This window comes from Sturnus vulgaris, chromosome 2, assembly GCF_052056855.1.
Source record: "Sturnus vulgaris isolate bStuVul1 chromosome 2, bStuVul1.hap1, whole genome shotgun sequence".
In the NCBI taxonomy this organism is placed as follows: domain Eukaryota; kingdom Metazoa; phylum Chordata; class Aves; order Passeriformes; family Sturnidae; genus Sturnus; species Sturnus vulgaris.
Genome location: NC_142244.1, coordinates 109191363 through 109217863, shown reverse-complemented (window position 1 = coordinate 109217863; position 26501 = coordinate 109191363). Strand labels below are relative to the sequence as shown.

At 33.9% G+C, this 26501-nt stretch overlaps 1 protein-coding gene across 14 annotated transcripts in view; it reads left to right on the top strand.

The window, feature by feature from the left end:
• DMD (dystrophin) overlaps positions 1-26501 on the top strand; it is a 1142416-nt gene that overhangs the window by 504223 nt on the left and 611692 nt on the right. For all 14 annotated transcript variants that reach the window (XM_088160350.1, XM_088160356.1, XM_088160354.1 and 11 more), the window contains 7 exons: positions 1070-1252; positions 2816-2950; positions 3747-3896; positions 11179-11340; positions 17522-17632; positions 21257-21430; positions 22994-23149. In XM_088160350.1, the coding sequence (XP_088016476.1) occupies positions 1070-1252; positions 2816-2950; positions 3747-3896; positions 11179-11340; positions 17522-17632; positions 21257-21430; positions 22994-23149 (1071 nt within the window). The remainder of the gene's footprint in view (positions 1-1069; positions 1253-2815; positions 2951-3746; positions 3897-11178; positions 11341-17521; positions 17633-21256; positions 21431-22993; positions 23150-26501) is intronic.

The following is a 26501-nucleotide window of genomic DNA, read 5'->3' as shown; positions in this document are numbered from 1 at the left end:
ATATTAAAACAGGTAAGATGTATAGTTTTATATTCAATCACCATTATGGAATCCTAGTAGATATTCTGTACTCAGATGAAGTACAGCCATGTTCAGACACCTTGTGACACCTTGGCCTAGGAAATAACCAGATCATTTGTCATGATGTCACAACAGAGAAAATCTCGACCAGAATTCTGTGTTCATTCTGCAGCCCATTTCTTCCCCTAGCGAGAGAAGAGGAAAGTCAAGAGCAACCTTGTAGACTTCCTCTAGCAATGGCAGCCTGATCATTGTTATTCTGGTTCATGAACGTCCTCAGATATGAGAGAAAACAAAAAGTTCTCAGGAATATGGTTTTAATTTGATTTTTTTGGGCAGGGAGTTCTCATTGCAAATTCTTGTGAAGTTCTGTAGGCACTGATGACACTTTTAATAACATCACTATGTTTCCAGTCCTGATATGATTCCAGTCATAGACACCAGAAAGCACTGCTTCAGAGGAAACTGCACTTTTTCTCATGAAAATATTTTTCATGAGACCACATAACAAGAGAGAGAATAGCAAAAGTGTGGGATATACAATAGAGATAAATTATTTTCTGACTTTTTCTTTAAATTTAGGTTAATGACAGTGACAAGGAGAGAAAAATAATTCAGAAGGATTTTCTTTTTTGTTCTCCCTTTCTTGTGATTTTTGCCTTTAAATCTGGGTATATGAATTTTAACCCAACTTAATTATTTTTTTTTTTTTCATTTGTGCTGATTATGTTTGGAGCATTTCTTGGGGGAAAAAAGTACTGAAATGTTCCATTAGTGTGAGAGGTCCAGAACACTAGATAGTTGTGAGATGTTAAATTGTATTGAGTATTGTGTATTGGCAACAAAATGAAATAAAAGTTTTTTGGATGCATTCAAGATTATGTCAGAAGGTCTGGGATTTAAATGTCTCCTGTTGTATTTTGTTTTGTTGTAATGTTGTTTGGGTTTTTTCCTCCCTCTAGAATTCTGTCAGAGAATTCTGATAGTTACTAGAAATAACTTTCCTTCTTAAACCAGGACTAGAACTTCTCCTTTTTTGCCTTTCCAGAGAGCAAAGGAGGAAGCCCTGCAGAAAGAGGTGAAAGTGAAGCTTATTACAGATTCCGTGAATAACTTTATAGCAAAGGCTCCACCAGCAGCTCATGAGGCTTTGAAAAAGGAGCTCAATGTTCTAATTACCAGCTACCAGCAACTCTGCAGCAGGCTGAATGGAAAGTGGAAGACTTTGGAGGTTTGATATCTTGTCAGTCTTGTATTTATGACCCTTCTAACTGCAAGAAGCAAGGTGGAGAGCACAGCTGCATTATCATATATGATTGTGGGTAGCCCAAGGCTATCCTGGCTTTATGAGCCATATACCAAATACCCCATGCTAGGAGCCACACACAAAGTTAATTTGACAATCATATCTGCTGGAGAGTCGTGTTGCAAGAGAAGACTGAGACATGGCTCTCAGGTCAGAGACAGGAATGGCTGATCAAGGTTCTTATCCCTCCTGAGATAAAGAAATCTGTCTTTGTAGCAAACCTGTGATGTTCTCTTCATCAGCTCCTCTAGGCTTCTCTCTTCCATGGCCAAGGGTTTTTATTGAATGGCCCTGAAGCTGGTCAGGTGGTGTTATCTCAGCATGGGAACAGCCCTTGATCTTCTGGCAACCTGAATATTTCTCATGCATTTTGAGTTGACCCTACTATTTTGACCAACTCCATTGCAGATTCTTGCCATGGGACTGCTTTTATGTTATACAGTAGCTACAGTGAATTTGGTGTGTTTTTTTTTGTTGGGAATTTTGCAAGAGCTAAATTTTGTTTGTGAATAATTTGCAAGAGGTAATCTCATGCAGGACAATAATATACCAGAGTAAAGTTTATCTTGTCTAAATTAACTGTGGAAAATAAGGTGTGTAATTTAAACTGGTAATCTATATTTACCCGGCTCATTGATGATGTCTTTTTGCATGTTAGTAATGCTCTATAACCCTCATTTGGTGTGAGCAAAGTTAGGTGAGATGAATTGCACTCTGGGAAGCTTTATCTGTCAAGACTGTAATTCATTTCAACAACATTGCTTTAACTTCTACTAACATAAGAAAGGAACAAAAGAAATTTTATTTATGGAGCATTTAAATGTTTGTTTGTGTATAAAGTGCCATTTTTATCTGCTTATTTAAGTAACTTCAGGCACTGTATAAATAAAATATTAGACAATAATTTAATTTCAGGAGAATAAGAATATTTCACAACATTATGTTGTGTTATGTTTAGTAGTCTAGCACTTAAAAGGTCTATAAATTGCACTAAATGTAGTTTAGAATTAATTTCCGTAGAGATTTTAGTCTGAATTCTTAAAAGCTGACATTTTATAAACCTGTGATTTAAGCAATTAATATACAGGATATATAGGCAATCTCAGTGCATTTTTATAATAAAGACATAAATGTATAACATGGGTCTTTAAAAATTCTCCTCACTTTTATATTTATATAAGAAAACTTTACAGAAAACATATAAAGGTAATACATGAAAATGAAGATTCCAGTTGTTTTTTGCAGAAGAGCTCACATTTTCATGTTATTTTCTATGGTTTTGCTCTGTTTAATCAAAATGATGGTTTTCTTGTGTTTTATAATAATTTGGATCATATGAGTACTGGGAAATAAAATCTACTTTGTGGTCCCATAAGCCTCAGGTATCAACCATATTGCTTTGGGGAAGAGGCATGAATGTTTTCAGTATTCTAATGAGTGAAAATTTTCTGTGAGATTTTCAATCTAAATAAACCTTTTCTTCACCAGGAGGTATGGGCATGTTGGCGTGAATTATTGTCATATTTGGATGCAGAAAATAAATGGTTGAATGAGATTGAACTGAAACTCAAAGCAACTGAAAATGTCCAGGGAGGTGCAGAAGAGATTTCTGAGTCTTTAGATGTAAGTGTGGATTTAAATAATAACCAAATCATATGTGCTGATAAATTGTAAATTTCATGTCATTCTAAACAAACTATGAACTAACATTAGACATGAACAAAGTGTAAAATATTTTGGAAGTCCTAAGTTCTTAATAGATTCAATAAATGAGGTTCTGAATTAAAACAATCATCCAAACAAATATTCAGATAATCATAAATCAAATAATAATTAAATGTGTTTTCCTGGGTGTTATAGACAGTTTTGGTAATAATAAAATAAACATTCTTTAAAAAAAGAAAATGAAACTTCAGCCAGTCAAAAAAATGTTGAAGGCTTCAGAGAGAGCAAGTTTTCATCATAGCAGGGCAACTTTGTTTATTATTCTTTAATTTTTATTCATGGGACCTTTAAAATTAGTAGAAATTAAATTAATGCTCATAGTACATCAAAATACAAAATATTGCATTGATAATCCGTTTTTTCTGTTGAATTTCATCCATTTAGATATTTAAGCAAGTTTTTTACATTAAGGTACAAGTACTCTCACTGAACCCATTTGGCATAGTCCACATCTTGAAAATTAAGCAGTAAATTTATTGCTTTATGAAAACTCTTTGTGCTTTATAGTACATAGTACAGAACATTAGTTGCCAAGGCATGAAACATAAGTATTCAATCTTTTTTTTCTCTACTTTTATTGTATATGAAATGTGAAATTTCTTTCTTATATTTTGAAGGCAAATTGGGATTGCTCTATGTAGAACCTTATTTCCAAAAAGGAAAATAAACTACTTTTTTTTTTTACTTTTTTCAGTCTTTGGAACGTTTAATGAGACATCCAGAAGATAATCGCAACCAGATCCGGGAGCTGGCTCAGACTTTGACAGATGGGGGGATCTTGGATGAATTGATCAATGAGAAACTTGAGAAGTTCAATACTCGGTGGGAAGAACTTCATCAGGAGGTATATTTAGTGATCCTCCCACTAAGTAGAGTAGAGTCTAATATAATTTAAAATATAAGAATTATTTTGCTGGTACAGTTCCTAAACAGATGACAAACAAAATTTTACATTAGAAGTGGCTTCGTGGGTGTGGTGGGCTAACTCCAGTAGGCAGCAAAGCACAAAGACTCCACATCTCCTGGTACTCTGGTGGAGATTATAGAAATGTCAAAAGCAAGAAAACTCACAAATTGAGATTAGGATGATAAGTGAAAGAAAAAAGGAGTGAACACAAATGATGCAAAAGAAATTACCTCCAGGAGACGAATGTTCAACCAGTCCCCATGCAATGACAATTTTGGAAACAATTTTCCCCACCTTTTTTTGTTGTTGGGTGTGACCCTGTGTGGGTCTCAGGTCAACAGTTCTGGCTGTGTCCTTCCAAAGCCCAGCCTGCTCCCTGGAAGGGGCAGAATGGGAAAAAGACCTGGGTGCTGTGGAAGCCTTGCTCAGCAATGCCTGAAACATCCCTGTATTATCAACACTGTTTTGGTCACCAATACAAACCACTGAACCTTACAGGCTGCTGTGAAGAAAATTAACTCAGCTCCAGCCAAAACCAATAAAACAGGTAACCACAAAATTTCAAAACTGGAGTGACCATCTAGTGGATTCAATCTTTAATTGCATATATAAGATCTTTTCTCTGACAAAACTTCTTAGCAAGAAGCAAATTATTTTCAAAATTAAATATGAGTAAATTTCTTACAGGTATATTTTTATTAAACAAAAAACAAGTGCATTTTTATCAATAAAAGGTTTAAAAAGACACTTCAATATAAAAATGTGTAACACAAGGAGAAACAAATCTAGCAATATGCTATAAATACTAGAAAGATATCAGCTCAGTACTTGGTGAAGATCAGAAAGAATTATTAGGGAAAGACCTAGCAAAGGATGTAGACAGCCCCTTTATGACTTTAACTAGAATATGCACGAAGAGAAGCTACAAATACTGTCAAAAATGACTCAGTTGTAATGACATAAATGATGCACAAGTGCAGATTTCTGGAAAGCAGCTGTATTAGAAGGACGACAATCTACCATAACAATGAAAAAAAATTTGCTTCTTTCATGGTGCTAGAAATACACTTGTTTTTGAACACAGTGGAAGTACAAACACTTCAATAAAAATTATAGAAGGGTCTTCAGCTGTTCTGAGAATAAACTTGAAGGATGGGGAGGGAAAGAGCCTGGTGGTAGTTCTGGTGCAGTGCAGACATTCACATAATTCTGTGTAGCCAGACAGTGTCATAACAGAAAAGTAAATATAAGTTTCTGTATGCCTTCTCTTTTTGTTGCCTGTATTTTTATTTTTTTTTAATAATCTCACTTCTGTTTGAAAGCAAATAGACTCTGTAATTTTGCTTCTTGGTATTTGTTTTTTTTTTACTGACTAGAAAACTAGAAATATGCAGAAGTCTTCCAGGGTGTGAGAACAACATTTTCAAATAGTCTTTTGAGTGATAGTTGAATACTATTCAGTCATCACTAATGGATACTAAATCAAAATTCATAAAAGGTGCAGAGATTTAGTGTCAAAAGCACATAATGAAGATGTGGTGTGAAATTCTGGAAATAATTTGGATAAGTATATAGGCAAAATATATTAGATATTTGTTAATTATTCTCCAATTTCTTTCAAAGATAGAAAAAAAAAATGGGATGGAAGGTTCCTTTATAGGCTTCTTTGAAAGATTTATCAGATATTGAGTACTTAAATACTAACGGTGAGATATGACTCTGAAGTGGAAAAACATACTTTTTCTTTTCATAGATTCCTGATACTGAATTTTCTGTGCTGCTTGTGTGGTCTCTTGAAATTCAAGCAGCATTTTCCTTGTATAAAAATATATTGCAGACACATAACACAAATCAGCTCATGTTCAAGGTCACTTTTCAGACAGGCTAATTGGCAATCCTAAAGCGGTGAAGTTATTTGTTTTTATTTGAATAATTGTGAGGGTAATTACCAAGACAATAAGCTCATGTGGGCAGAAGCTGATACGTGAAATATTTATTCACTACTAATAGAGCAACCAAACCAACCCACTTCTATATGAATGATGCTGCGAGACAATTCAGCTTTGCTACTGAGATAGAGATTCATTTTTAAAGGCAGATAATGGCTTTATGTTTGTGTGCCTTATCTTCTTTAGTTAACAAAGACTGAGCGTGTTTAGTTTGCTTTTGAACATTTGGGGCTGACTGATAAGCAAGGTATACCCTATCCTTACTTTTCAAGGACTGATTCACTTACAACTCTATATATGGGATTTAAGAAACATTGAAGAATTTGAAGCTAATACTGCAAACAACTATCAGTGCTGAAAGGGCTTTACATCCTGTCCAGCAAATTTCAGAAATGTCTGCAAGTATAGTCTCACATATTCTTGAGACTATACTTGCAGAAAACTGTACAAAACATTATTGTTCACATGGGCTTTACACTAGACTCAATTATTATTATTGGGTCCTGTCTCTTAATTCATTTTAGGACTCCCCTGAAGATTACCTTTAGTTTCTTTCAAAGAGCACACATTCATCATTTGACACAATTTTTCTGTTTTGCACTCCACTTCAGAGGAGAAATATTTCATGCCCCATGTCCACATGATTGCTTTGAAGGCTGCTAAGAGGGCTGCTTTTACAAGTTCTGAGGCATTATCTGCCTGCAGTGATAACCTAAAGAGATAGAAGAGTCTTCTTTGGTATAGTTTGCAGTTTTGGAATTCAGTTGATCGAAGTTAAATATCATTTAATGGCTGGGAGGTCAAATTTTTGCAGCCATCTGCTCAATAAGCACGCTGGGTAATATTGCTAGAACTTGAAAAATAATTAGTTCTAGGTTGGAGGGTATTAAAAATTCATGGGTCCAAAGATAACGTTTTCAATTTAAAAAAAATATGTTTCTAATTAAAGTCTAAGCACAAACATTAATCCACTCTGAGATTTAGTGGAGATTAACATGATTGGAATTTGATGTGAGGGGTACAGAGAAGTTGTGATATATCTCAGTCACAACCAAGAGTCAGACAAAATTTTAAAGTGATTTAAACAACTTAGGAAGGAATTTTAAATTTTCTTAACTTTTTAAGTTTGCCTGTGGCAACACTTCTCAATAACACAAGAGTATAACTAATCTAAAAATAACCTCCCGACACAGATTTCTGTGTTTCTTAACAAACTCTTTTCCATGAGCTGTAACTTATAAGCTAATTAATTAATTTAATTCTGCATTTTAAATAAATGTACCCTGTAGTAAATGTGCTATCATTTTCAAAAGGTTTTGTTCTATTATTCTCCCACAGCCCAGCTACTGACTACTGCTTCAACAACATTATTTGGTTTTAACTTTAAAACTCTAACCAACATCTTAGTAACTGCTTGTGACTGATGTTGCTAAATAGATGAAATGTATTATTTAAGCAAAAAAAGGCAATATCTTTAAATATAACATTATAACATTCAGCATCAAAGAATTAACTATGATCCTTTCCCTTAATACTGCATTTTATGTGGATAATATGCAATGTTACTATTACCTGCATTTTCCACTGACCTTTGGTAAATTGTAAACATATTTATGCAGGACATCGTATCATAAAAAGTGATATGTTTATCATAAAACCATAAAAAATCTATAAAAATCCCTGTAGAGACTTAAATAAAAAAAAATATTTAATACTTTCTTTTTGTTTCTCTTTCATTCTGATAGTGCCTAACAGCAGATTTTTTTTTAATTAGTTTTCCTTGACAGCTGTCAACATTTTGTTGGCTCAGAAATAATTAAACAGTTGTTTATTTTCCTGAGATTTTCTATTTAGCAATTAACTGTCAGCCACTTCTCTTTAGAGACCAAAGCCTCCAGCTTTATTGATCATGATCTGGTAGCAAAACTGGAGTTTTTTATTATGTTCTCAGACCCTTTTACACACTACAGTGTTAAGCTAGCTAATTTTTTCCCACAATAGAATAGAAAACCCATAATATTTCAGGAAACAAATCAAAAAATGAACCACCCAGAACATCATAAGTTAGAATATTTTTTATATCATAAATATTTAAAATTTCAGCTCTGAACTCTCGTATGTCTTTAAAAAAATAGGTCCATATAGATTTTCACACAGACAGACATGAGTTATAAGGACACATTGGAAACTTAGGTCAACAGTGTATAGTAGGACTGTCCTTTTTGTAAAGCAACTCTTTTCTGCTGAAAGAGAAGAAGGTGGCTCCTCAATATTGTTACATTCCCCTTGATTGAACTTGTTCAATATTCTGCAATGCCAGTGGCAGTACCAGAGGCCTACTTAGTGAAAAAAAATGAGATCTTTGAATCAACTGTGTGTACTGGAGAAATATGTTACATTACATGGGTGCATGGTACCTTTTATAAGATTACTGTACAGATTTTCATTCCATTTGTTGTGGGAATTCAACAAGGTCAGGTACGAGCTTGACTGTAGGTGAACATGCAAGGCAGGGTCGGTTTCCAATAAGCAATACAGACAAAAAAATTAAAGTAGCACCCACTTATGTCTGAGAAAATCATCACAACTCTGAAGGTATTCTTTCCCAAAATTCAGCTCCGTGTCTCTTCTCCTGTTGCCAAAATAATTCCTTTCTTCTACTGCTGCATTCATGTCTTGGTCTGACATCATCCATTCATTCACTTACACTGTTCACAGCTTTGGGAAAAGATGTACTTTCAGCTGACTTGGAAGAGGCAAAATGTCACACAAGTTCTCAGGCTGTAATCAAATTCCCTCTGAGGACAATGACAAGGGAATTTTTTGGATTTGTGTTTGTGTTGTGTGCACATAAAGACATCACAAAATGTGAATATATATTTATCTGACTTTATATTTGCTTGAAATAAAAGAAAAAAAAGTGTAAAAAATTATTCAGACACAGGCAAGAATTTGTTGTAATTTTTTCTTAAGCTTATCTGCTATAATATTTGATCAATGAGTTTGGGAATATATATTTTTTCCCAGTTCTATTCTAAAATGGGATTTTGTTATATGTAGTTTCTGATAATATCAGAACAAATATGATAATTTTTCAATTATCACTTATTCTTTATAAGATTTTAAGTCTTTGGGAATTCACATGTATTCTACTACTTCATTGCATGCAAGCACTCTGCTTCTCAGGCTGGCAGCAAATGTATCTGTACTTGTTTAATTCCAAATAGTAGTTAGCATGGGGCAGCATTTAACAGAGGTTCAAAGCTTCAGGTGTTGCTATAAAACTAGTTTATCAGATAGATGTAACACCAAACTTTTGTCCAGTATTTTGAATTCTCCAGAAAGTGCAGACACTTATTCGGAATGACTCATAAAAATGGAACTTTATCAGTGTCTTATTTTAAAAGGTGAGCTTCTCTGCACATAAGGACACTGCAGCCCTCAGGAGGAATGCATTCTGCTGTGTTAGTCCTAACAGTTAACCACAGAGATCAGTAAAAGCAGGGAAGTACTCCATGGTTCTTCCATGCTTCCAGGAGGATGACCTTACCCATGAGATGCAGAAAGCTACTTATGCTGTTTCTGATCTAATGTGTCTTTCAATCTACCCCAGAGTGACGCAAATGGATTGATAGAGTCTGCACCTTAGCCAGGCTTACAGATCAGTAGTAAGTAGAGCCAAGGTAAACAGAAGCAGTGGCTTTTAAATTCAGCTTTGTTTTTTAAACTCACTGCTTTGAGGAGATTTTTTGTGTTAAAATCTCAAATCAGATGAAAAGTCATTTTAAGTAGCAAGTCTTAGTACTGCAGTAAGGTAATAACACCTTGGTGGTTTAGGTGCACCCATTAACACTGACAGCATGAGTTTGATATGTAAAGCTGTTCAGTTCCAGGGAAAGCTCCTAGAACTAGTGGTGATACAAGATTATCTGATCAGTTGTTTTGAAATAGCACAAAGCAGCTTGCAAAAGCAAATATAGAAAATACTGGTTGGATCCCTACCCTTTAACTAAGTCAAACAGCTAGCAAGAATGCTCACAAAAAATAATCTTCTTCATTTGTTATATGTGAAGCTCTGTAAGAATCTGAGCTTCATGTAGTGCAGGTATATCAAATATTCTCACTGAATGGCTGAGAGATATTTTTGTTCAAGGCAAGAGTGTCGTAATGGGTATGAAATCAAATTAAAGTATAGCTGGCTTACCAGAGAGAAAAAGTGTGATTTAACTTGAAAAATGTCAGGATACCTAGTGGTGTTATTTAAAGAGTGCTTGCTTTCACCTTTGATTTGTGTCAAATTAAGTTAGTCACCTTATTCTGTGGGTAGCAATGTGGCTGGACTTGCCCACAGTAAAACTGTGTTGTATTTGAAGTCGATGGTTATTATTGTGTGCTTTGTATAAAGCAGAAACTCTGCTAGGTAGTAACTGGGGTCCAAATAAAATATGAGTCTGTGGGTAGACACAATGACAGATGGAAGAATGTACTGGGTTATTTATTACCTGATAAATGCCTAATTAAAGTGTTGCAAATAATATTTAGAGCTGACTCATTTATGTGAAGTGTTTAATATATGTGTGTTCTAAGGACAACTTGGATGTAAAATTTATTGTCCTGATTTGTTAAACCATAAACTGAGTTCCTTTGGAAGGGAAAGAACCTTCTCCAAAAAAAGATTGTATAAAAAGCCATGGGGACACTGCTAGTGGAGTAGAAGAAAGATTCAGCTTTTTAATTTTTCCCCACAGGAGAAAGAAAGTAGGCATTGCCTCTTCCAAACAGCTATTTATGCCTCATATAAGAAAAATCCAGCTCAACAGAGTCTTTATCCCTCTCACTTACTGAGGTGGATTGCTTTGGATAGGATTGTGATGACAGTAACCCTATTCTCAGTAAACAAAGTCTCTTGAATTATATAATAAGATCAGGAGGACCTCTCTGCCTCAGAAAGGCAGTGCTGTCAGGATGGTTTGCTTGTGCAGCTTTGCCATCTTGCACTCTGAATAGAAATCCTGTTTATACATTGTTTTTTGGGATCCTTTGCTTTGTAGAACTTGTCTGTATAATCTGTCTGTTGTTTGTTTCTTAGCGAGAAAACTGAATGGGTGGCAAAAAGATACGCAATTTATCCTACAAAAAGGTGGATGAGCGCAACTCAGGAGTCCCGTGTCTGATTCTTTGCCTGAATTCTTGGGGGGAAAGAAAGTGTGGAAAAAATTTATTATATGCATTATTTCTGCCAATGCTGATAACGTTGTTGTTGTTTCTAGGCCGTGAGAAGGCAGAAAAGCCTTGAGCAGAGTATTCAGTCTGCACAGGAGACTGACAAAACCCTGCGCTTGATCCAAGAGTCTCTGGCTGCCATTGACAAACAGTTGACAGCCTACGCTGCAGACAGAGTGGATGCAGCTCAGGTGCCTCAGGAAGCACAGGTAAGTTCTGCACATGTTTGCCAGTTTTCTTAATCAACCAGAGTGTTTGGTTGTCCCTCAGCCTCGCATTAAAGAGGATTTGCAACATGATCAGCATGAAAGTGCAAGCAAATTTTGTGTAGGATTACTTTGAGAAGTTTAAGCTGCTCTTCTAGTAAAGTCATATTTTCCTTCTGATTTATATTATATACCAGTCCAGAAGATGTAAAGGACAATAAATATGATGGAAGACTAAGCAGTAATTTAAAACAGGCAAGAAATATCATGGTTATTTAAAATCCAGCTCTCATCCTAGAAAGAGGAAACTCATCATCCTCACTACTCTTAGATGATTCTTTTGCAAAGTTGATTATGTGGTTTATTATTAAACTATTGAAACATAGACAATATTGTTAGTTATTTCATGATGGGCACATCAAGACACTTATATTCACATTTTTACAGCTCAGTAAGATCAATAGAAAAAGCTTTTCCCAATCTTTACACGTGGTTTATTTTCCCTTTGCAATAAAATTGTACATCTAATTATATTTTTACTTCTTCTTTCTTCTGTAAAGTCTGCTTTAATGCAGCATTAAGAGGATAAGAATACAAATGAAATAAAATCAAATATCTCTGCAATAAAGCTATCAATGCTACAATGTTACATACCTCAACTTCTCTGCAAATTCCATTTCATTTCAGGCAGTCAGATTATGAAAGTAAACAGGAAAAAAGCTACAGGGAAGTTGAAAAAGAGTATTTTTATAATGATTTTAGAAGAGATATTCAATTATGGGTTTCTTGGCATGCCTGTAGAGTTTTAAATCATTCTAAAAAAAATAATTTTGTATGGAGTATCTTAGATGATCTTAAATATATTCAGAGCTGAATATATGAAGCCTGAAAATATTTTTTCTCTGCTTTAAGAAATAAACGTTATTATGTCTTTTGAATTAACATGTAGATGGACATACATTTCAGTTTCTATTTGTGTGCATGCACTTGTAGGTAGTGCAAATATTTTTATGTGTATTTTAATGTTAGGACAATAAATGGTGTATTTAGAAAACAGGATCACATCTGGATTCGGTCTTATTTTAAAAATAATTTGTATCCTACTTTATTTTATTCTAATTTATCAGTATAATATCAGATGTAGAAATTTTTTTTCTGTTTGAATCCCAAACAATGTTAGCTATCTATTGACTCACTTGAATAACTTTTCTTCTTCCTAGAAATATGAATGATGTAAACAATTTTTTAATGAGATAAAAATTAGCATTTTTTAAAAGATACATCTGTTTAATTTCTCATCTTATGATTATACGAAGTGAATACATAAGAAAAAATAATATGGAAATTTACTTTTTCTTTTCTGGTGTGTTTGGACCCTTACATGTTTCACACGTCCCATGGATGCATCCGATTTATGTGCATTGTCAGATACCCTACTGGGAATTACTACAGACCATGTAAAAGGAAGTAATTCGGAACTTCAAAAACTGAAGCAACACAAAACCCAAACAACCTTAATTAGCACACTTTCATAAGAAAATTTCAGCTCAGTGCCTTTACACAACTTGTTATTTTTCTGGAGATTTTATTGTCTAATGTCAGGATCACCTGATTGTATTATACCCACTGTGGGAAAGCAAGCATAGAGGCTGCTGAGTTTTTCCCTTTCATGTTTTTATTTTATGATACCAGTGAGACCTAATGAAAAAAACTTAATTAGCAACTGAACAGGTCTAATGCAAATATTGAAGTTCTCTGAAGTTCAGTTGTGAATCTCTTTAAAATCCTTAGAGGGAAAAGGAATAAACAACCATTTTTATGTGGGCAGATTGACTGAGTCATTGCTCCAGCAAAGAGCCATCCCAGCCAGTGGCAGAACAGGCACATCCTGAACGGCCACGTCTCCTGTGGAGCTTCTGCTGGCACCGTTCTCTTGTGGAGCTGAAAGCAGTTCATTCATACAGGATACCTGCAGTAGTGTCTGCACAGCTGGAATGGGAATCTTTCAGTCAGTGATGTTGCTTTCTGGGCAGGGATCAGTTTATCCATGCTGAGGGATTTAGCAACCCATTCAGCAATATGTGTTGCATTTCTAAAAGAACATATGGAGGAATTTATAACCAGAAAGCTGCTGAGCTTGGGAACTCTGTGTTTGCTTCAAAAAATCAAATCAATTTAGAGCATTGATAGGAGGAATAATCTTTGTTTCAGCTGATCAGAAATTAACTTGAGAAAAAAAATCATATTTAGCTCCTCTTTTTAAGTGAAATGATCACTAGTTTATTCAGAATCTTGGCAGAAAGAAAGGGGAGTCAAATGTGTGCTGTTCAACTTCTTTTTAAGATCACTTTCTGAAGGTAAATTCTGTGTGCTTCTTACTCCACCATGTGGCGCTGAGACTTTAATGCTAGAGAGCTTGTGTTACCTGAGTTATTCGGAATACAACTAAAGATGATGTGTTCAGTAAAAAAAAAACTAACAGCAACCACACTGATAAATCAGTTCAGATTCCTCAAGGCCCGATTATGACAAAACCTTGAGTGAGGTAAATTCTAGAGCAATATTCAAAAAGGAAAGACTATTTATTTGTATATTTGGTCTCATTATCCCACTGGAAGAATTTTTCATATTTCTAAGCTTACCAAAAAAATACAGAGAATGAAGTCGTCATCACAAGAATTTGCAGTTTGTGACTTTTTAAAAAGTTTATCCTTTAATTTACAGGACAAAAATAAATCTGTACCAAAAATATTACACTTATATGACAAAATATTTTTCAAATAATTATTTGTAGCTTTGTTATTCAATGACTTTTTATGGAAGAGAGAATTTCTAGTTTGTATTTCTGCTTAGTCTGAGTGACTACATGGATAGTTTTACATTATGGGAAAGAAAATCGACTTATTTAATTTCTCATCTGTGTATGATAAATCACTTGTCTGTTGCTCTTCCCAGTCAAACTATATAAATTGTGGTGTGGAGAATAACTTAATACTGTATTTTTGAAAAGTGCAAAAAGAATCTACCTTTTCAATAAAATCCTTGAATAATTTCAGTTCTGCAGCATAAGCACTATATGCCTGGCTGTTTTCTAAGTGAAAGTGCCTATTATACTGTTTTTATAATATCTTTGTGCTTTGTTTAAAACCAAAGTTAATGTGATGATATAATGGCAGAATGGTCCAGTTGTTCAAGATGTTACTTGAAAAGATGATGCCGTGCTTAGTTGCATTCAGACTGATATTTTGGGACAAAGAACTCACAGTTGTCTACTTAGGAAAATGTTTTAGTTATCTACACTTACCTTTCCTCTGCTGGAAATTGTGAGGATTGTTTTGTTCAGCCGTGTGTGGATCAGTGGTCAGAGGGAAGAGCTGATAAGTGTTATTCAGAAGCATAAGCTTACATTTTGTTGCATATTAAGTTTGAATATCTATGCAGATTTCTGTACTATGCAGGTAGTCACCCTCTGTACATCTCCATAACATCTGAACACTGTTTTACCTGCATTTGTCATGTCCAGCTTGGCCAGTATTGCCTTGTCAGTCATGGTTCTACCCTATCCTACCTTTCTTTTCTCATTTGGACTCTCTAGTTTGTATTTACTGAAAGTTAGTGTCCAAAACAGTGCATGCAGTTTGACTTAAGAATTACCTGTATGTTACTTGTGCTGTAGCATCATCTTCTGTGAGTGTTATAAGCTTTATATATATATGAATAAAAGTTTTGCAAATTCCCTGAAAAATTGCCAGTGATGGCAAATGAAAATTCTTAAGCTGTAGGACGCAATAATTTATGTACATTAGTGTAGCTTGGTTATATACAGTGCATTACATTCTGATGTTCTAGAAATTAAATGAAGGCAAGTTTTGCTCTTTATTGAAAAAATAGAAAAGAAATAGACAATAATTACTGAGAAAAGAAGAGGTAGGGACAATACAAGAAAAAATAGTGTTTTCTATATATGTTAAGAAGTTAATGTAATAAATTCATGAGTCAGAAGAGACACAAAAATGAAAGTGGTCAGTTAAAAATTGAATTATAATGAACATAACAGGCAGATGTTATAAATTATTTTATATCTGTTAATGACTGATATAATTTTTCTGCCTGTGAGCAGCAGGAGCAAATTAAAAAAAAAGAAAAAAATAAAAAAAGGTTTTGCCTTGCTATAAGCCTTAATAACTTTTTTTTTAAAATCTTTCCTCTAATGTTTGTTCTCTCAAATTCCACATTTTGATGTCAGAGAAGATGATGCTTCATCTCTCTCCTGCAGAGCAATTTTAAATAGTAAGATAGAACAATCTCTATGCAATGTCCCATAATATCTAATTGCTTAAACACTACTCTTATCTGCTGTGTTGTTCTGACCTATCCAGATAAGAACTGTTCAATTATGTGCTTTCCACAGTGACTCTGAGGTTGAACAAAGTAAAATGGAAAATGCAACCAAAAACCAAATTGTTGATGAGGTGGGGAAGCGAACTGTTGAAATATTGGGTGTGATATAGCATATTTTTAAAAATTCAGATTTGCTTCTTCCTTTCATATGCAGTTCTAACATCCAAGACATGAACAAATTATTTGGCTTTGGGTACTAACTAAATCACCACCTGTTTGGTTCATGTGCAGCACAGAAATGGAAGATAATCCTGTTGCAAGTCGATTGCACTTCAGGGAGAAATTTTAAACTTAGATAAAGATAAAATTAATTCTTAACAATTAAATAAACCTTCTCTTCTTCATGGAGTAATTATTTTAATTGACCATTTTGTTTTTTCTCCAAAATTAAATATCATATTTAGAAAAATTCTATTATTTGCTCCAGATGTTTCTGGCCATTCATTAAATAGCCCTGTCAATAAGAACTCAAAATATGAGAAATCAAAAAATATATAATTATGATCATTTTAGAAGAAAAAAAAATTATCTAAATTTGGAGCTTTCTGCTAGTCATTTTGCTTTTACAAATACTTTGCTTTAGAAAAATATTTTAATTCTCCAAATTGTACTGAATAATTTACAGTCATGTATATTCTTGCAATTAAGCTTAGTAAAGACTTAATGGTTTCACGCATTTTCTTTTTCTCTTAAAATTACTTTGGTACATATTCAGTATAACTTATGAAAACCTGCTTTCAGTTAAGTGTTGAATACATAAGACATTATAATGGTATACAAGCCTTTATTACCATGTAATAGATGTATAAAGTAGGCAGTATATGGTGTACACAGCTTTGTACTTAATAACCTATGAAAATGTGATTAAAAATACATGTATATTAATTTTTACTATTAAAGTTACTGTAGTGTAAGATAAATTTATATACATATATTTCCAATTATAGCTGGTCTTCAGGGCATCTGAAAAATGCTATATGCCATAAAAAAAGATGAAATAAAAAATCACTTTTTAATGCAAGAATAATGGCCTCAAATGCATCTCACGATGGAAACATAACTTTGTATCTTTATTTCATAGGGTGTTTTTTCAGTAGTGCTGTCTAACAATTCTAGCAATTCTGCTAATAACAATTTCTTATTTTCTAACAATTTAAACACAATTATCTGTGAGTCTTCCTGAAGTATAATGTATCAATATATGTTCTGGGAATTATTTTCCTTTACATTGCACTAGCCAACATTGCTTAAGTTAATTTTGTCTTGTAAGGTTGATTAATGGCGAACCAAAAAAAGCTGATGTTTTTCTTTGGATCACACTCTCATTTTGCAGACAAACATAATAGGCAATATGTGTTAGAAAATACATTAAATTAGAATAATAATGAACTGCTTGTCACTGTGCATTTAGCCACAGAAAACTGACACTGATCATAGATTCTGGTCAGTAGTATGCCAAAAATGGTGTACTGTTTTAGATACTTCAATCAGTTTTCTCTCAACTTGCCTAATGATACTGTGAAAATGAGAAGAATTAAGAATAGTAAAGCAAACATTTCTTTTCCTATGAATAATCTTTAATGTTCTTACCAATAAAACCGGTTGTTTTCCTACAGGAAAAAAAAAAATCTCACAGCATTCCAGACAGAGGGCTGAGCAGAGGGGCAGGGTCACCTCCCTCGTGCTGCTACTGCTGCTCAGGGTGTTTCCAAATCCACTGCTCCAAATGGTTTAACAGCTTTTCTCTCAATTCTTGCTGATTCTTGTCTTTGTTTTCCAACAGAAAATACAATCTGAATTAACGAGCCACGAGATTAGTTTGGAAGAAATGAAGAAACGAAACCGGGGTAAAGATGCTGCCAAAAGAGTGCTTTCCCAAATTGATGTGGCACAGGTAGGCAAGTCTTATTTCCACCATTTTTCCTTCACTCATTCAAATGAGTAATATGAGTGGTACTATTACTCCACCATGAAGTGCTGTTAAGGTGTCTCTTCTGCTTTGGCTGTTCCTTTCTAGTCAGAAAACCAGAATGGATAAAGCATATAATCCATATCTTCTTCCTGCTAATTTTTTTATTCCAGCCTTCCCGTGTCATTGGCAGCAGTTCTAAGGTGTGCAGGACTGATGTACCGAGCTGGTAGGGACACCAAATAAGGGGTGCTTTGAATATGAAATTTCAATAGATAAAATTACAGTGGGGATTTTTTGATGCAAGCTTTCAGGTATTAGAAAATATTTACTGTCAAAAATAGATTAAAATATGTGGAAATCTTTATTAGAACTGCATTTGGAATACAAATTATGCTGAGCTGTGAAATTCAGACATCAGTTTAAAACGTTAGATAATGCATTATTTCATCTGGCCTAATAGACACAGAAAGACCTGCTTGAAAATGAAGAAGACTTAATAAACAACAGAGAAAAATGCACATTTTTACCCATTAATGATAGGTTCTTGACTACTTTGCTGATTTGTTTTTCGTTATGTTTTTGTTGGGATTTTTTCTGTAGGTGGCAAAACAAATTATCATCATTCATTAGAAAGACAATTCAATTATTATCATTTTTTGATTCATCCCAGTATTTCTAAGCACTTCCATTTGGGTTTTAATTTTTATTATAAGTATCATTAATTGCTTTTTAGCAGTTAACTAATTTGAAATTAACAAATTGATTTTTTAATGTTTCATCTAATATACAGGACTAGATTTCTTTGTTGAGAATATTTATGCTTCCCCATTTTTCTGCCTTTCTTCATACTAATCTTCTGATGGTCTCCATGGCAGCTGTGAAGTTGCCTATATTTCAGCAGTGAAATGCAGGCATCAGATGACTGTGTAAATAAATGTTTGTGAATTCAACAACAAGCAAGGGAGCACAACCCTTTCTGGGTGTCTTTTTTATTAATCCACCTCTGTGCAGACATTTTTTTCCTTGTAAAGTTGCTCTAGTTGATGATGTGCAACACTTTGAGTTTAGAAAAATTGGTGGAAGTCATCTTGAGACACTGTTTTGCTAACATTAGATAAAATATAAACAAAATGTAGTCATTTGCATGCATAATGTAAATAACAACTAACAAAGCAGGTAGAAGCTGAGCCCTTTGTTACACTTATTTATGACTATATTGAATTTTAGGCCACTGAACTCTCACTGAATTCCTTTCCATCATTATGCCACCTTTACTGATAAAACACGTCATGAGATCAGTCTTCATTTATTATTTTCTGAAGAGCATTCTCACTTATAAATAAATTATTTGCTCTTTTTTTTAAATTTTCATGAAGTAATATTTCTGATTTGATATTTATTCCATTATTATTTCAATTACCTGAAAGAAAGTAGATAATTAGTAGATAATTAATTTAATTACCTGGGCAGAAAGTAAATAACTATGAAAATAAATAAATGCATTGGGATTTTGAAACAACTGATAATTGTGGCCAACTTTATCCTGGCTTTTTAGATTATTGTAGGCTGAGAATTAAGTTCTGATTTTTAAATTTAAGGGGAAAAATATGATTAGGAAAATAAAAATCTATTTCTGTCATAGTAATATAGTATCTAGTTAGTCCTAACAGACTGAGAAGTGTTAGAAGTAAAATCTTTTCTAATGAATGGTTATTTTTTGAAATTCTATACTGAATGCTTTTCTGATCAACATTTGGAATACATCCTCAATTGACTCTTTTCTAGACTGGCTAATTTGTAAAGCATACTGAGACTTTTAGATAAACAGCTTTCATTTTCCTGTCATTCTTTATAAATTTTCTATTTTAAAAATGACGTTTTGAAGCAGTGATCAAAATTGAACACATTATTCAGGTACAAGACGGCTTTATACAATGACTTGTAGGCTGTGACAGGTACAAAACATTTTAGTTTTATTTATGTTCCAAATATCCACTTTGCTTGTTTTGATGCTTTTAAGAGTTGAGATGATATTATTTTAAAACTATTGCTGATAAAGATAGGTATATAATATAACTTTTACTGTTATCTGGGACAGCTCGAGTAAGAGTGCTAAAAGATAATTTAGATCCCACTTGTATATCAAGTTTGTTTTCCCCTTACAGATCCTCACTACTTTTCAATCCTTCAGTGGATCTTCACAAATGGCTTTAATTTTCTCTGCTATTAATATTGTCATTCTCTCTCTTCCTAAATAACTTTTAATGTATTGGCCAACACAAATGGTAACTGATACAGATGTGGGAATGCAAAATTCTCACGGGATTTGATCTTCATAAAATTGAAGAGAATAAAAAACTAATTACATACAAATTAGTGTATGCAAACACACTGAAAAAAAAATAAGATCTCTTATTCCCAGCCTTGTTCCTTATTTTTATTCAGTTGTCCACTTGTTTGTTGACAAACTTTCTTTCTTATCTCATTGGATCTGAATTTCATAAAAAGTGTTTAAAGAAGAAAGTTGTTGGAAGGAGCTGCTGGATATTTACACACTTTTCTGTGGTACCCCAGGTCGTCTGCTCCTCATGATTCCTGCCTCCTTTTCAGAAATCTGACAGGTGTGGGAAGGGTTTTTGCCAATGCCTATGTATAGACCAATTCTATGCCTTGTTACTGTTTTTACTCAAATCTGTATGTCCACAGAACACACTGTAGTGGAATAAAGTGTCCAGGATTTGAAGATAAAAAAAGCAGAAGTGTGTTTGCAGATGATGAGCTCCTATTTAATTACTTAGCTATTCCTTAGTGACATTTATTATTTATTTTTTTTGTTCCCCAGACAGTTGAAAAACTTATTCAATAATGCTTTGCTCTGTAGTTCCATAGAAGAAATTAGTTCTTTTTCAAGTAGATAATTAAAATTCCTTTTCTTTATTTTTAATTATTTCCTCTCCCCATGAGCTAGGGATCATGTCAGCAAGCAGTTTAATGCACAAAGATGGAAAATTGTGAAAATGGTGAAATTAGAAGCCAAGATTGTCACAAATTTTTTTTTCAGCCTTCAAATTGCTTTCTTTTTACTCTAGGTTAGGCTTTTTAAAAATTGAAATATAATCAATTTTATACTCTAAATCTTGGTGCTTGTGCTAGACCTACTTACAGCCAAGCCACTTTATTTAGGTTTCTTTGAAGGACTAAAAGATTCATTCCTCATACCAAGAAGCAGCAAATGATAGAGTTGAAGAGCATTCACTCTGCAATGTGGATGGCTTATCCTCAAGCCATTAAATCTGTCTTCTCCCCATGCCCCTGAACATTTTGCATACTGAAAATTGCAAAACTTCCCCCTTTCTTTATGTGTGTGTACGGGCTCTCTTGCCACAGGCTCTGCTGCATCCAGTGCCCTGGATGATGGAAGAATTTTTATCATCCAGTAAAGACCCAGGATCCTCTGCCACTGGCGTTTTCCCAAAAAGTTTTATATGCTTTTAATAAGAAATTGCTGACTAGCAATGTTTTCTAAATAATCTGTAACAGGACTAAAACTTGTCTTCAGAATTGATTTGATTTCATATTTCCTACTCACCCATGTTTACTTTTCAGAAAAAGCTGCAGGATGTGTCCGTGAAGTTTCGGTTGTTTCAGAAGCCAGCCAACTTTGAACAGCGTCTCCAAGAATGCAAAAGAATTTTAGATGAAGTGAAATTGCAGGTGCCCAAGCTGGAGATGAAGAGTGTTGAGCAGGAAGTAGTACAATCACAGCTGGATCATTGCATGGTGAATATTTAAGATGCTGTCTTTCTATCGATTTTATGCAGAGAAAGTTAAAATCAGAGATTATTGTCCTTAATTCAGATAAGAAACAAAGTATCAGTTACACAAAAAAAATCCAAAGCCCAAACAAAAAAAAAAAATCAGAAAAACAACCAAACTCCCCTTCAGAACTCCAGACAGGCACTTTGACTATGTGAGAATGCCAGTTAGGATCCCCTTCTAATTCCCAGTTCTTGTCCTGCAATTGAATTTATCTCCCCGTATTGGCTCAATTTTCCACAATATTCTACAGACATGGAACTCTGTGACATAACCAAAATAGGTGTTACATAACAAAAGTCTATTCTAGCCAGGAAACACAAAGCATAATGGAAAACCATATATTAAAACTTCCATGAGATGGCATGCTATGGCTTTCTTTCAGTTCAAGAGCAAAAGATGACCTGAATATGTCCTAAAGAATAAGAGGAAAATCTGTATGTATCTCTTTAATATCACTATAATCCTGCTCCCCTTTACCCTTGAAGGGAAAAAAAGTTAAACATTGTGTTCTTGATGATCATAAAAAGAAGATTATAACAGCAAAAGTAGCTGGTCAATTTTTTTGCTGTTGTTGTTCAGCTTTTGTTTGTTTGTTGGGAGTTGTTTGAGGGTTTTTTATTTTTTTTTTTTCCTGGGGCAATGGTATGCCTGAAGATTTCCCCCTTCCAACCTCTTTCAGATGTAAATGTAGAATGAATTTTAATTTTAAAAATAAGCATGGGACAAGTTAATGTTATTGCCTTACATCTTTTGCTTTTGTTAAATGAAATTGCTCTTAAATTCATATTCTTGTGAGAATAGCATTCCTATTAGAATGATGTGGTAGTTAGAAGCTCTGTACTGAATTAAAGTGTCTTCACTCAGCAGCTGACTTTTGCAGCCCTGATGTGTTTTGTGGAAGACTTACAGTGATTTTAGAGTATTTTTAACTACAAGGATTCTCCAAATGTTTCTGTTTTTCAAAATCTAGTTGTAGTATATCATCAGAATTTAGACAATGTGCATCAGACAACAGCTCCTTAATTTGTTGGCAGGTTTTCAGGAATGAAGAAAATCATCATTTAAGTACCTAGAAAGGAGTTGGACTATATATATACTACTTTAAGTAAATATAGTAGTATTTATAGGTTCACCTATTTTTTTTACTTTTTAATCCTCTATCCTTCCAGTCTCTAGATTTAGCAGTGTGAAAAAATGACAGACTTTAAAAAGTAGTAGCTCTCTGTACTTCAAATACATCCAACAGTCTGTATGAATTGACAGAAGACATCTGTTGTTGTTTTAAATACTGCATTATCTAAGCTTGAAAACAACCTCTGTCACAGCCTAAACAATTAATAATGATGGTTCTTTCTCATGTATAACATTTCTAACGCTGGTTTTAGTGACGTGTCTTTGAGGTCACTGTTTGCAAAGGTGGGCTGTTCTGAATTTGTCCATTTGGAATCTGAATTCTTCCAATGGGCTTTTCTAGTTTTCATGTTTTAATGGTGGTGGTTCACTTTTTTATTTCTATTTGATTAGAAATTATATAAAAACCTGAGTGAGGTGAAGTCTGAAGTGGAAACAGTGATAAAAACTGGGAGGCAGATTGTTCAGAAGCAGCAGACGGAGAACCCAAAGGAACTGGATGAAAGGCTTACAGCTTTGAAGCTGCAATATAATGAATTGGGTGCAAAGGTAAGTTCTGTGTTTTTAATAGAAAATCATGTACTGCCAAAGTGAAAAGGAACCTCGGTGTGGTAAGTAAATGGGGTTTTTTACTGGTTCCTTTCAAGATTATTCCAGTGGGAAAGAGGGAATGGAGGCAAAGCCAATCAGCAGCAAAGCTATTCAGGTGCTCTGAAGAAACCACCTAGGAAAAGAAAATTCTTTATTGCAATTAAACATTTTACTTTTTAAATATTTTATATAATATTTAAACTTTATCTTTTACATATTTTAATATTTTACTTTTTTAATATTGTAATTTTTTTTCTTCTAGTTAATTGATTTTGAATTCACATGAAGCATGTTGTTTCATTCTGATGCCTCAAAGAGTCATTTCAGATTAGGAAATTACTTAGATCAAGATTTACTTCTTGAGTTGCTTCGTAAAAAAAAATTCTATCTTTTAAATAACTTCTGCCTCTGACTGTACAGATCTTAAAGTATAAAATTTCCATTTCTTGCTGTTCAAAAATCTGTTGAACAAAAACCTCTTGCCACTGAAGCTTTCCTCAAGAGGCACTTGGGTACCACTGTGCTTTGTGACTTCTGCACTTGCATGTGGTCAGTTTTTGTCATAACTATTCCGTGATTTAAATGTCAAGAACTCTGACTTGCATTTTCACTCTATCTTAATATGAAAGTCACTTCCCAATGGGAAACTATTTTGTTTACTTAATTTTCCCTAAAGTCAACTAAACAAAGTAGGATGGACAGGCTCTTAGCCAATATTAATAAGACTCAGAAGAGGCATTGTGGCATTGTCCTAAAGAAGACTTCATTTAAATAATTCAGTTAACAAATATCCTTCATTACTTTCCCTTTTTTTTTTTCTTTCCCTCTTTAGAACTATTCAAAGAACTTTTGAAAACTCTAGGATTAGAGTGAATTTGATGCTGTGACTGGATGATTGAAAATTGTGAAAGACAGATCATACCTGCCTGTTTAGTTCTAAAAGTTATACACCTGAAAAACACAAAATGGGACAGGCAGCTAATTCTTAATTTTTAATTTTATAAATTATTCAAATCATAAGTTATTAATATCTAGGAAGATGAGCCATGGTAATACTGAGAGCCAGTATGTGGTTTAAACAGATAATGAGAATCAAGCCCTGGTGACTACCTTATGATAAAACAGTAAGAGTTATGTTACTTTTGACAGAGATAATACTCATTAGGGAATCTGAATTAAAACAGTTCTCTCTTGCTAGAAAGTAAAGGTATTAAGAGACATCAATCTTCTGAGTCTCAGGAAAACTGGAGTCTTATTCAGTAGGTGTGGATAGCTGTCATTTGGGATTGGATAATATGTTTGAGCTCTCCATTATTTTAGAAAGAACTGTGGCATTTCCTGCATTATGTTTAACTTAACGGCAAACAGGTGCCATTATTGTACGAAACCTCTCTTATCTAATGAAGGGATAAAAATGTGCCATTAGGGAGCCATTAGTGACTTCAAGTGAGCCATATTGCATATTGATGTGTTTCAAAAATTTGCAGTGCTGGGCTTAGCTGTGCTGCCCTAGATGGAATTTCTCACATTTACTTTTACAGAGAATGATAATTAACAGCTTAAGAGAAAGTCACAGAAGTCCAGATATATAGAAATAAAAGACTTGAATAACCATTATCAGCACTAATTGATTGCATTGAGAAAAAGACTTTTTAAGAGAAAACTAGCAATATTTATAACTAATAGTAAGTCTCAAGACTGAAATATACCGTCTGAGGGAAAAACACATCTTCAAGCATAAATTCACCTGTGTGATTTTCTAGGTAGTTTCAAGAGGCCCCCTCGCATATAAAGTAACTCACAATCACATTTTTGATCTAAAACGCCTTTAGAGGGCACTGTTTCCTATTTTTCCTGGAGAAAATACATCCTTACATTTGAAGTACTAACAAACTGATTAATCAGTAACCTCTGGATATATGTAATGTATTTGGAGATATTGCTTTATTATTTATATAATAAACACATGCTAGAGATGTATATAGTAACACAAATATTCTCTCTCTGTTCTGACAAGGATCAGTAACTTCATTTTATAATATACCAGGTGTTTAAAATTCTTAAACAGGCAATCAAGCTCAGGGTAGTGCACTTTGTATTGTATTGCTGCTAAGTAATGTTATTTACAATTCCTATTACACTCTTCAGAAGAAGAGATGGAAAACCTGGCTCCATGTGTGAATGGAGCTCTAAAAAGCTGAATTTTATGGTCCTTCCCAGGGATTTACCTCTTGGCCTGACTGTAAGTTCTGTGGTCTCATTTAATAAATTTGGCATGCAAGAAAGCACATAAAGCATATTCAGTGAAAAATGTTATGAGATTTCAGTAGTAAGCCTCTACAGAGTGATAATAAATTATCAGGAACACTTTATAGCTTATTCCCTAGGCAAATCTCATCTCCTTACTCAGGGATAGCAAAAGCCATGTACATCTTGTAACATCCTATTACATTTTAAAACCTCAAATACTCCTTGGCAGTCGGTCGGCGAATCAATTTTATCATTGTGCCACTACTTGTTCTTAGTGGCACAGTTCAAAATAGTTTTAGTAGCTGCTGATACGAGTTTTCTACCACCTAGAAAGTTTTTTTTTTCTACATAAAAATATTTAAGGACAAATCAGTGGCTACAGTCTTAACTTGATTACTATTTGACATTCAAGCTAATTAGGAATTTATTTTAAATATTAGTGATCTATGGGACACTTTTAGTTCTCCTTCTCTGATTTTTTTTTTAACTTCATCACAGCATAATTTATTAATTTGTATTTTCTGCTACTAGTTACCTAATGCCTATTGTAGTGTAGTTTCCCATCTAGGAGCTCTTAATTTACTCTTTTCTTCCTCTCCATGAAGAGACTTATGGGTTTGCAAGAAAGGTTTTATTTGCTCTGTTCTTTCAAAACCCAGTGTGAGACAGTCAAGACAGCAGAAATACTCAGCCTTCCTTCCAGGTACCATGTACCAAGTTTAAAAGAACTTTACAACTAAAGCAGAGATCATCCCTAGTACTTCACATCCAAAACATTCAGAAAATTAAATCTTAAAGTTAAATGTGCTGCTTTAGTTTGACATTTGTGTTTCAAGATTTGAGGCTTTCTTTGACTGGTATTTCTTTTCTTCCATGTAGCTTAGCTACATAGAAAAAAACCTTGAGGAATCCCAGCTCCTATATGGCCACCTATATTAAAATATGCCCAGTGAAGTGCTTTGACATCTATTTTATGTCTCAAGGAAGGCCTGTTAGTTCAGTTGTTCCAAATTAATTTGCTGTGCAAGACTTTAAAATAGAGGAGGAAGTTTTTGGAGCT